General features: G+C 42.9%; 1 protein-coding gene across 1 annotated transcript; it reads right to left on the bottom strand.

The window, feature by feature from the left end:
- Positions 1-5,093: 5,093 nt before the first annotated feature.
- Positions 5,094-7,939, bottom strand: GADD45A (growth arrest and DNA damage inducible alpha). Its single transcript, XM_042952465.1, has 4 exons — positions 7,648-7,939; positions 7,035-7,136; positions 6,567-6,804; positions 5,094-5,423 (listed from the first exon to the last, which is right to left on the bottom strand). The coding sequence occupies exons 1-4, from the start codon at positions 7,689-7,691 to the stop codon at positions 5,310-5,312; spliced, it is 498 nt and encodes a 165-aa protein (XP_042808399.1). The 5' UTR covers positions 7,692-7,939; the 3' UTR covers positions 5,094-5,309.
- Positions 7,940-12,007: the final 4,068 nt, after the last annotated feature.

Genomic DNA, 12,007 nt, shown 5'->3' with positions numbered 1-12,007 from the left:
TTTCTACCTTTTGAATCCCATTAGCAGTTCTCTGGGCCTTTCTTCTGTTACTGAGCACTTTTCACCTTGGATTATATCTACTGATGTGCATGTCTCATTGCTTCATTAGACTATGAACTCCTTGGGGCCAGAGTATTGATTTTTTGCAGACTTCAATATAACTAGCATAGTTCCTTGCCCATAGTAAGGACTCATTAAATATTTCTTGGTGGTCTTCATGATACAGCCTTTTCACAGAGTTTCTTATGTTTCTCTAAGGACTGTTAAAAAGAAAAAAAAAAAAAGGAGGGGCGCCTGGGTGACTCAGTCAGTTAAGCATCCAACTTCGGCTCAGGTCATGATCTAGTAGTTCGTGAGTTCAAGCCCTGTGTCCAGGTCTGTGCTGACGGCTCAGAGCCTGGAGCCTGCTTCAAATTCTGTGCCCCCCCCCCTCCGCCCCACCCCTGCTTGTGCTCTCTCTTTGTCTTTCAGAAATGAATAAACATTAAAACAAAATTTTTTAAAAAAGGAGAGTCGTCTGGGTGGCCCAGTTGGATAAGTTTCCGACTCTTGGTTTTGACTCAGGTCGTGATCTCACAACTTGTAAGTTTGAGCCCCCTGCATCAGGCTCTGTGCTGACAGCATGGAGCCTGCTCAGGATTCTCTCTCTCTGCCCCTCCTCTGCTCACTGGTGCTCTCTCTTTCATAATAAATAATTAAGCTTAGGGGCACTTGTACCCCAATGTTTATAGCAGCACTCTCAACTTTCTCATAGCCAAATTATGGGAAGAGCCTAAATGTCCATCAACTGATGAATGGATAAAGAAATTGTGGTTTATATACACAATGGAGTACCATGTGGCAATGAGAAAGAATAAAATATGGCCCTTTGTAGCAACGTGGATGGAACTGGAGAGAGTGTTTTCACTCTTATGTGGATCCTGAGAAACTTAACAGAAACCCATGGGGGAGGGGAAGGAAAAAAAAAAAAAAGAGGTTAGAATGGGAGAGAGCCAAAGCATAAGAGACTCTTAAAAACTGAGAATAAACTGAGGGTTGATGGGGGGTGGGAGGGAGGGGAGGGTGGGTGATGGGTATTGAGGAGGGCACCTTTTGGGATGAGCACCGGGTGTTGTATGGAAACCAATTGGACAATAAATTTCATATATTGAAATAAATAAATAAATAAGCTTAAAATAAATAAATAAATAAATACATAAATAAAAAGGAAAAAAAAAGATTCAGTGCAGTTTCAGGGACACCGGTCCTGTCTTATGAATCATGCCATGGGGAGTTTTGTTCATTTGAAGGAAACAACATGTCACACTGTTTGCAGCTTCTTACCACATATTGAACAAAATTTAACCCCTATAGTTGAAATTTGAGGAAACGATGATTTCACAAGGGTTACAGCAAAGCATCTCAAAAGAAACTTTGGAACTGCTTCCAGTTGACAGTATACAAATGCTCTTTCCTAGAAAGAACCCTTTTTGTTTATTTGGAAAGTAATGTATATTACAGGTGATTAGTTACCTTCACGAGTCCTTGTATTATAGAAGTTTAACTTACTGAGGGCTTTGGTTAATTGTAAAAGGAGGAGGCAATGCCATCTATGACACTGAGGTGAAGGTGCCAGTGGAAAAAATAGGTGTTTTCCACATTCAGCACACCTGAGTTAGATGAAGAGAGCTTTGTTCCTGTTGTCACATTTCCACCTACTTGCAATAAGTAGGTTTTCATAGCATTTAAGGCAACAACTGAAGAATATTAACACCAATTAGAGGGAGAAGTTGTCTGGGTAGTTGCACACGTGTTTACAATCAACTGTTTCATGATTGGGTTTTTCTTTTTTTTTTGTTTTTTTTTTTATTTTTTTATTTTATTTTTTAATATATGAAATTTACTGTCAAATTGGTTTCCATACAACACCCAGTGCTCATCCCAAAAGGTGCCCTCCTCAATACCCATCACCCACCCTCCCCTCCCTCCCACCCCCCATCAACCCTCAGTTTGTTCTCAGTTTTTAACAGTCTCTTATGCTTTGGCTCTCTCCCATTCTAACCTCTTTTTTTTTTTTTTCCTTCCCCTCCCCCATGGGTTTCTGTTATGTTTCTCAGGATCCACATAAGAGTGAAACCATATGGTATCTGTCTTTCTCTGTATGGCTTATTTCACTTAGCATCACACTCTCCAGTTCCATCCATGTTGCTACAAAAGGCCATATTTCATTTTTTCTCATTGCCACGTAGTATTCCATTGTGTATATAAACCACAATTTCTTTATCCATTCATCAGTTGATGGACATTTAGGCTCTTTCCATAATTTGGCTATTGTTGAGAGTGCCGCTATAAACATTGGGGTACAGGTGCCCCTATGCATCAGTACTCCTGTATCCCTTGGATAAATTCCTAGCAGTGCTATTGCTGGGTCATAGGGTAGGTCTATTTTTAATTTTCTGAGGAACCTCCACACTGCTTTCCAGAGCGGCTGCACCAATTTGCATTCCATGATTGGGTTTTTCAATGCAATGGTAACTTTGCGTTATGTTCCGTCAGGGAAGAATAACAACAGTTAAAACTTAAAGCAAAACCCAAAACAAGAGTTCTGCATTAATTGTTGGGACCTTCCTGAAACAAAACACTCTGAAGAATGTAGACTATTAATTTCTTCATACCTCTAAGCACTATGGATTTAGAATAGAGACTCTAAACTCCTTTCTCAAAATAAATATATTTATACTGTGTTTTAAGGCATCAGAGAAATCTGTCTGATGGATGGTTTTTAGTTTCCCTATTGCTATTGCAGTTTAGTAATAGACACACTATACTGAGCACTTATTTATTATATGCCAGGTAGTTTGCATTCATTATTTCTAAATCATTCATTGAGTCAACAAATTCTAATTCCATACCTACTGCTTGCTGACAAGTGTGCTAAATCCTGGGCTACAATTATGAACCAGACATTAGCTCTTACCTTTAGGGAAGATACAGTTTTGTAGAAGAGGTAACGATTCTGCAAGCTGGGTAATTTTACCTCCATCTTTAGATGAGGAGAAAGAGATGCAGAGGGGCTAATACTGGCTGCTCCCCATGGTCTTCAACACCAGGCGACGCTGCCGATCTCTTCCCTTCTTCCTGCTTTAATTTACTCATCTTTGCAAGGGTTTTAAATCAGGCAACTGAGGAAGAGGCTTGAAAATCCTTAGTAGGAAGGCAAGAAAATTCTATTGAAAACTCACTGCTCTCAATCTTTTGGGAAAACAAGTATTAAATACTAGTTATGCTTTGGATTAGGCACCAGCTTAAATAAAATACAATGAGCTTAAACAAGTCCTAAAAACCCACATTTCTGTAAGATGTGGAAAAAGAGAAACTTAATTGCAAGGTGGAAGGCACACGGGCTCGTGTTATTCTTAAAATGCAGAAACTTGGAGCTTTTTGTTAGTATTAGTTGGTTTGTTTTTCTCTCCAGACTTTTGCTTTTCCCTGATTATATGTGGTCATGACAAGGATGGGAGACAGATGGCAGGGGAGCCATTGAGGGTGCCCTTTGCCAAATAGGCCAAAAAAAAGAAAAAGAAAAAGAAAAAATATCCCGTGGACTAAAGCCATGTTAGACTTCTCAGTAAGCATTTTTGCTTTCTTTGGCTATACCTACAGGAGATTGTTGCAGTTAATTATCAAGTGACTGTTCCAACTAAGAGATGATTGTTCTGCTGAAGGCTTTCATTTATTTTGTTCTCTTCTTCCATCTGCCTCATCTAACTTAACCAGACCCCTCAAAACCATAGCAGAAATGCTCAGCTGGAAAACATACAGCTCTGGAGAGAATAAGGGCACCAGAAATCTTTGCCAGGCCACTTCCCTATTCCTTAAATATGGTTCTGCAAAATGCACAGCCTTGGACTGGTACGGTCACTTCCTGGTTGGCATTACCTACAGCCTCTTATCCCAATAACCCCTTTTCACAGTCCCCGGTGTTATCTTCCTAGAACACTGATCACGTCACTCCCTGTGTGAAGGCCTCTGCTGAATCCCCAAAGTTTATAGAAGGAAGCCCAAATGCCTGAGGGTGAAACAGAATGGCCTTCATAGCCTGGGCCTAATCCCCACCTACTTTTTCAACCTTATCTCTCCCTTTTCTTTTCTACACCAGAGGCGCACACACAATCACTCTTTGTTCCCCGAACAGGGTTTGGTCTTTCAGGGCTCCACACCTTTGCACAAACTAGTGTCGCTGCCAACAGCATCCTAGCTGGGGAAATGACACGTGTTTTAAGACCCACATAACTTGCTGTCTCCCCAATAAAACCTTCCCTGGTCTTGCAGGTTAACTTCGGTCACTTTCACCTTTCTGCTTCCTTAGTATTTTGCATATAGTCTTCTTATAACATTAATATCACTGAACTATAACTACTCAGATTTTGCAAGTATAGTCTCTAACACCTTTTCCCTAACTGTGACCCCCAACTCCTCTTAAATCACCTTTGGTTTTCTGACTTTTGACACCATGTAGATAGAGTAGGGCCCTAGTAAAATGTCTGTTAAATAAAGAATAAAAAATAAAACTATGCCACGTCCAGCTCAAATGTTTAAAAGTGGAAAAAAATACACACACACACACCAGAGATCTATCTATATATATAGATACACACATATACTATATATATGATTTCATAAGGGTTTTAATTTTTCCATATAAAAAAAACTTATTTAAAATACATTCCAAGTTAAAAGAAACAAAAGCACACATTAAGAAATGATGCAATTATTCCATACCAGTTTATTGTAGGTATTGTGTTTCAAAAAATTTATAGCATAAATAACTTCTCATGTCATAAAATAACTTAGTACAATTTATAATAAAACTTTGAGAATTTAACATCTCATCAAAATACAATAAAATATGGTTTTAAAATAGGATCAACCCTTTCTGTTTTTCTTTTATTTGAGGGCACATAAACCAAAAATACCCAAACTACTGCCGCACATTTGAACTTTAACAAAGCGCATTTGGTTTATTTAAATGTAACTCAACCATTCTAAATTAATACATAGTTTGTTTTCCTTCCTGCGTGGTTCTTTGTAATTTTTGTTCCTTTTGACTTGTATTTGTTTCAACACAGCTTCCTTCTTCATTTTCACCTCTTTCCATCTGCAAAGTCATCTATCTCCGGGCCCTCGGAACATGTAGTTGAACTCACTCAGCCCCTTGACATCAGTTTCTGTAATCCTTGCATCAGTGTGGGGAGTAACTGCTTGAGTAACTACAAAAGTATTTCAAAACTTCAGTGCAATTTGGTTCAGTTATTTTCATTCAGATGCCATCACCGTTCGGGGAGATTAATCACTGGAACCCACTGATCCATGTAGCGACTTTCCCGGCAAAAACAAATAAGTTGACTTAAGGCAGGATCCTTCCACTGTGATGAATGTGGATTCTGGAAACAAATTGAGAAAAATAAATTCACTATTTTAAAAAAAATCAGCATTTGCTAATAATTCCACTCATTTTAAGAGGAAGACAACCTGAACGTTCTATACTTTGGCTGTGTGACATAGAGACCAGTTACAACCATAAAAAATAAGCTTTCTTCTAGGTAGTTGGTTTCCTGCAAAATCATTAAGGGTAATTCTCCACTAAACCATACTCTGCAAAGTTTGATGCATGCAACCCTCTGAACCATTATATATATATATATATATATATATATATATATGCATGGTATTTATTTAGTTTTGCACGAGAGCATATTTATTTAGTTTTGCATGACATTATCATTCACAGGTTTGTCCTACCAAAGTTGTACTGTGGAAGAGACCTGAGTGAAAACAACTCTGAGGAGTATTTCCATGCTGTGTGTGCAATGGATGAAAGCTGCATAGCAGTTAACTGGAAATGCCACCTGTTATACCTCTCCAAAGACAGGAGAGGAGTAGTAATTTTCAAGAGTACCAAAATGGTTAGGCTGCCACTTAACTAGACCAGTCAAAAAGAGTAAAATGTAAAAGACAAAGCTATCATATTACCTCTGAAAACACAAGTTCTCTATCTACCAAAGGTTTTTACCAGGGAAAAAAGGCCCATTAAAAAAATGTAAGATTGCAGACAAAAAATTCTCACTCTATCCTCTTCAAGTATTTCTAGGGAATTAATAAGGTCTGTCTCCTACACCATTTCTATTTTTAACTCTGAGTGGCGGCGAATGAAGCTGACTCCTTAATGAGGGTGAGCCAGGAATTTATTTGGCTTTATCTAATCTGCCCTACTAAAGGAATTAGTCACGGGAGGTAGTGCAGATGTAGGTAGGGAGTAGCTGGGCTGACAATGCTGACTCACAAGGATCTCTTCCGCTGCTGGCAGCCTCCAACGTGCTTAGACATGTTCTGTACCAGAGAAAATCCTGATGATGAAACTAGCACATCTCGGCCGAAAGTCCAGCCACACTCTCTAATGGGGCAAAAGCAGCCACGCTCTTGCCCTCCCCCTCATTCCAGATCTGCAGTCAGGCGACTCTGAACCCTCGCTCACTCCCCTCCAGAACTCTTCACTCCAGCCGGCCCGCAGCCCCCCTCTCGCTTACCGTCACCAGGACGCAGTGCAGGTCCGGGGGCTGCTCGGCGCCCTCGCTCGCGGCTGGGCTTGCGTCGGTCTCCAGGAGCAGGAGCTCAGCCAGTCGGCCCGGGTTGCTGACGCGCAGGATGTTGATGTCGTTCTCGCAGCAGAACGCCTGGATCAGGGTGAAGTGGATCTGCAGAGCCACATCCCTGTCGTCGTCCTCGTCCGCCGCCAGCAGGCACAGCACCACGTTATCCGGGTCGCTGAGGGCAGCGGGAGGGGCGGGTGAGCGCAGAGACACCACCCGTCCGCGTGGACACCCGCAATACCCGCCCGGGTCCCGGGGTCGGCCCCGTCCTGCCCGCTGCCCGTGGGGCAGGTGGGAAGCCGCAGGAAGCTGCGCTGCAGTGCGGGGGGCGCTCGGCGAGGTCGCCTCCGACGGGGCTGGGGAGAGAAGGGGGTGCCACGAGGAACTCGCGAGGGCCCCACTTACACGTTGAGCAGCTTGGCCGCCTCGTACACCCCGACGGTGATGGTGCGCTGACTCAGGGCTTTGCTGAGCACTTCCTCGAGGGCATCCCCCACCTTATCCATCCTACACGTGAGGGAGAGCAAAGGGGTCCCGTCAGCCCCGGTCCCTTCGGGGCCATCGCCGCCCCTTCGCCCTGCACCGCGACTCTCCCTCCCGAGTTCGTGCGCCACCGCGCCGCTCCGCTTTCTGCAAACCCAAAGCCCCCTCCCCCCCGGCCCTGTCACCCCCAGTGAACCCTCACACGCCCAGAGGCCGGGTGGCCTGCGAAAAACCCCGAGAGGGCCACCCGCCACCCTCCCCCGAGGGCGCAGCCACAGGCTGCCAGCCGCAGGAGCGGCACCGGCAGGGACAGTCCCTTCTGCCTTTTGCAAAGGCCTGGAGGGCTCGGCCGGGTTGGGGGCACGCTCCTTCCGTCCACGGACGCCTCGGGGAAGGCCCCCGGAGCGAGACGGACGGGAGGTGCCCTCTGCAAACTTTTAACCGCTCGCTCCCCGCCAAACCTTGCCCAGAGGAGCCGCAATGGGGTGCACGCAGTGGGCGAGCAGAGTTCAGGGAGAGACTCCGGCCGCCTTACCTTTCGGTCTTCTGCTCTCCAGCCGAGAATTCCTCCAAAGTCATATTGCAACTGCAAATCCCCCTCAGAGAGAGCGCGGCGTGCGGACTGCTCCTGCCACGGTGGGCGCTTGGGCGCCTGCTCTCTGCACTCCCTCACGGGCTCTTCCAACTCCCGCTGCCACCGCGCGGTCCGTCCGTCCGTCTGTCCCTCTCGCCCCACTCGCTCGCCCGCTCCCGGCCCCCTCGCCTCGCCACGGGCCGCGACTCCGACGGGGCAGCTGCCTCACAGCCACTGAAGGACAAAGGCCCCGCTCGCCGGAGTTATCCTGCCAACCTCCAGCCAACCACCACCAGCGTCATTTGCATACGCACAGCCATTGGGTTATGCAAATCAGCCTGCTCTGACAATTTGACCCCAGCTCCTGGAACCGTGGGGAGAGAAGCGGAAGGGGGTGGAGCCACGCGGAAGGCGAGCTCAGGGCCGAGGGCGGTGCAGGGACAGGGGAGGGCGGGGTCCGGAGCGGACTCTCTTAGCCTGTTGGAGGGGCCCGTAGGAGGGTGGGGGGCCCTTTGCAAAGGCCGGGCGGGAGGGGGGTGTCTTCCAATTGAGTCTGGAGCAGGCTGCCAAGTGTTTTTCTAGTTAGTGCATTTTTTTTTTTTTTTGGTCGTTTCATGTCTTTTGTTTTTAGGGGTTGTTATTAAAATCTATTTCCAGGGTTAATGCACCCAAGTCTAGTAATTATTAGTAAGCAGGTTACATAAAAAGAGTGTTTCAGACCTCTGGGGCAAAGTTTACCTCAGAAGTGTTGTTTATGTAAGTCTAGGCAAAGCTGCTTATTAGTAGTAGTATTATTTCGGTGCCCTGATGGCTGGTTTGATTTATTTTTGGAAGGTTGCAAGGGTTGGAAGCTCAAAAAAGAAAAATCAACAGTTTTGTGTTTGGTGATGGCAGGGAACCAAGTTGGAATCTTTTCCACAGAAAGGCTTCCCACCTGCCCAGGGTAACTCTGGAAAACCGTGTTCAGGAGGAGCTCGTTTCCACATGTGTATATCCTAGCCTTACAACCCAAATTCACCTTTCTCAAGAGAGCTTTTCCCAAAGGAGAATCCTCCTGCACAGGCACCAGCTAGGAGACAAACGTCTGACACCCACACAAGTCTAAATTCAAAATACTCTCAATATGCCCTAAGCTTCCTTTCATAAGGCAAATATGTCACTACCTTCCACAGAGAGCCTATGATCTCACTGTGAATTATTGATGTTAGATGCTGAATCATGAAGCTGCAGCTATAGGACCTTTTAGTCATATGCTAAAATTTCACCTTTGAGATCATGGCAACCTGTGGGTGGAAAACAAGCAGTAGTTACACATTTTTGAAAAGCAAACTTCAGTGCATAGACTTTGACTTAGTAAGTTGAAAATTCTTTGTTTTATGCGTATATTGCAATAAATGCAAAAACATGTCTTAAACCTATTGAAGTCACCAAAAGTGGTGAAAATGCCTCCCATATGCTCTCATTCAAAACTGCCTGCATTATTAAGGTCTCTGGATAGCCAAAGGTTAATTTTTTGCAAAGGTACATAGGAGTTTTTGCACCTGCATGTTTGTATTATTGTAGACAAAATATTGTCCAGCTCTCTTAATTTTAATTTCGTGGAAAAGAAAAGTGATATGTTGGTTTTCTGGTTCATTTGTTTGAGCTGACATTTTGCACTGAATTCCTAACTGCATTGTCAGCAAGGGGCAATGTTTGAGTAAAGGAATGGTTATGGCCAATGCATAATTTACCCAAGGATGCTTGTGTATTTCATATCTATTCCTAAATCCAAACATGTGATGCCTTTGTTAAAGAATGCCTTAGCATTGAAATTTAGGTGGTTGCTGAAAAACTTGCAGTTTTGCAAACAAAAGGTGAATTACACAATATGGCCTGAGTCATCATTTGGAAATTGTTGAACTGAGTTCTGTGGAACTCCAAGGTTCTATCCACTAGGTATTTCTTGGAGGTTCTTTGGAAGAAAGTGTGATCACAGCAAGCTGACAAAGATTTAGGGAATTTGTTGATAGCAGGGACTGTGACTTCATGAACTTAGTGTTCTCAGCATCTCACACAATTTCTGCATTTATTAGAAAAACAGTCAATGTTTATTGAGTTGAATAGAATCTGACAGTTGATCGAGATCTCAGGATGCTGCAGTCCTGTTCAGTGCATGAATTTTCTCTAAGATACTATACATTTAACTTTAATTCAAAAAAGTTTCTTTGATGTCATACTATATACCAAGAACAATGCAATTCCTGGTCCTTTGCCTTTAAAGTGCTTGCCATTTAATTGGTATGCCCATGCTTGGACTGGATTTTGGGACAAAATAGTGTGCACTGTCATCAGCTAGCTATGCTGAGAGTCCCATGACTTTAGTCATCTGAACGGAAGCTGTAGGATGGTGGAACCCGTGTATTGTTTATGCCAATTCAAATGAACCACGGCCCTAATAATGCCCCGCCCGAGTCAACTATATAGGCCTAGTTCCTCACTCAAAAACTCTACTGCATGCTGTATTTGGCCTCATGGGAAACTGATTTGTTCAAGCATTGTGGGGTTGTTCTCTGTGACAGAAACCTAGCCTTCCAGTATTCAAAAATATTCATTTGTCATACTTTCTGACTCAGATATGTTACATAATTTCATCTCATTGCTGAGTCTACCTAGAGTGTTTCATCAGTGATCATCTTCCAAGTTGGTCCTCGTGGCTGAGAGTAGAAGCTCCCATTTCACTACAGTTGGATTACAATTATATTTTCAGATGATCACAGATTATTTATTTCACAACACTTATTAGTCCCGGGGGAAGTTGCTATCCAATGATAGATCGGAGGAATTTCCCTAGATTGGTATAGAAAATGTATGTATATGTGTTGTTTAAAATAACTCTAATATGTGAAGTCATTTTAAAAACTACCCCAAATAGCCCCGAGTTCTTCAACTGCACAGGACTGGAATGACCTGTAATAATATTTGTAAGGATGCCAAATGGTTATATTCAGAAATTGGATGAAACTATGTACTCAAGAATTGTTAAATTATTTTAGTATCGCTACCTACTTTGTATGTTTAGAGTCTTTTTCATATTTTCTTCACTTTTATCATACATATTTTCCTACTATTGGTTCACAGTGTAGAATGATAATCTTTCTCTTTAGAGCTTAGTCAATCCTTTAACATCTGAAAGAAATATGATGCTTACTATTGCAGTATTAGATCATTGTTTGTATTAAAGGAGATCAATTAGGCTATGACATGGTTATATATGTATAACTATGTAACTATTATATTTTATTATTAAAAATCATAAGTTGTCTGATATAAACTGATATAAGTCTAGTGAAACTGGTTTCTAAAGGCAGGCTGTGAATTTTCTTCAGTTTCTTCCCCAGAGAAGATTATTCAGACAAAATTTATTGTCACCTAAAAATGTGTTTTTTAGGGCAATATTTTCATTTGAATTTAACAAATTTGAATTTCACAAGTTTAAATAAATGTTTAGCTTCTTGGGCCATCACTGTGGTAGGCAAATTCTAAGATGACCTCGATGATTTTTAACTCCCTTGGTTTAGAGGTCTATATAATCCTCTTCCCTTGAGTGTGGGCAGAACCTATGCCTTGCTTCTAACCAGTTGAATATGGCAATGGTGTTGGGTGTCACATCCATGATTATATTACATTCTAAGGTAAAGGTGAAAGGATTTAGCAGATGTAATTAAGGCCCTAATCAATTGACTCTGAACTAATGGAAAGGGAGATTATGCTAGGTTGGCCTGACCTAATCAGGTGACCCCTTAGAAGAGGGCCTAGGTTTTCTCTGAAGACAGACTAGAAGCATCAAAGACTCTCCATCACTGGCTTTGAAGAAGCAAATTTTCACAAATTCTACAGTGGCAAGGTAATTAAGTTTGCCTGCAACCTGAGAGAGTTTAGAAACGGATCCATCCCTAGTGGATCCTTCAGATGAGAATGTAGTCCTGGGTAACACTGATTTTAGCCTTGTTTAGCCTTCTCTCTGAGAAGAGAACCAAACTGAGCCATGCCTGAACTTCTGGCCTGTAGAAACTGTGAAATAATACATGAATGTTGTTTTAGATCACTAAGTTTGGGGTAATTTGTTACAAAGCATCAAAACCTAATACAATCCCCTTAATGCCATCTTAAGGGGCAAATCCTTACCCTATGCAAATTCTCTTCAGTTATTAATATACATGGAATTAGAGTCATTCTGTTGTTTTGAGCCTTATGCCAACCATCTTGTGTTGCCATCAGCTGTTCACCTTTCACCAGCCATGCAGGAGCCAGCGAGATGAGGTGTCAAATGAAGAGACTC

This window comes from Panthera leo, chromosome C1 (genome assembly GCF_018350215.1).
Source record: "Panthera leo isolate Ple1 chromosome C1, P.leo_Ple1_pat1.1, whole genome shotgun sequence".
Taxonomy (NCBI): domain Eukaryota; kingdom Metazoa; phylum Chordata; class Mammalia; order Carnivora; family Felidae; genus Panthera; species Panthera leo.
The sequence above is the reverse complement of the archived record's forward strand: the minus strand, read 5'-3'. Positions and strand labels throughout refer to the sequence as shown.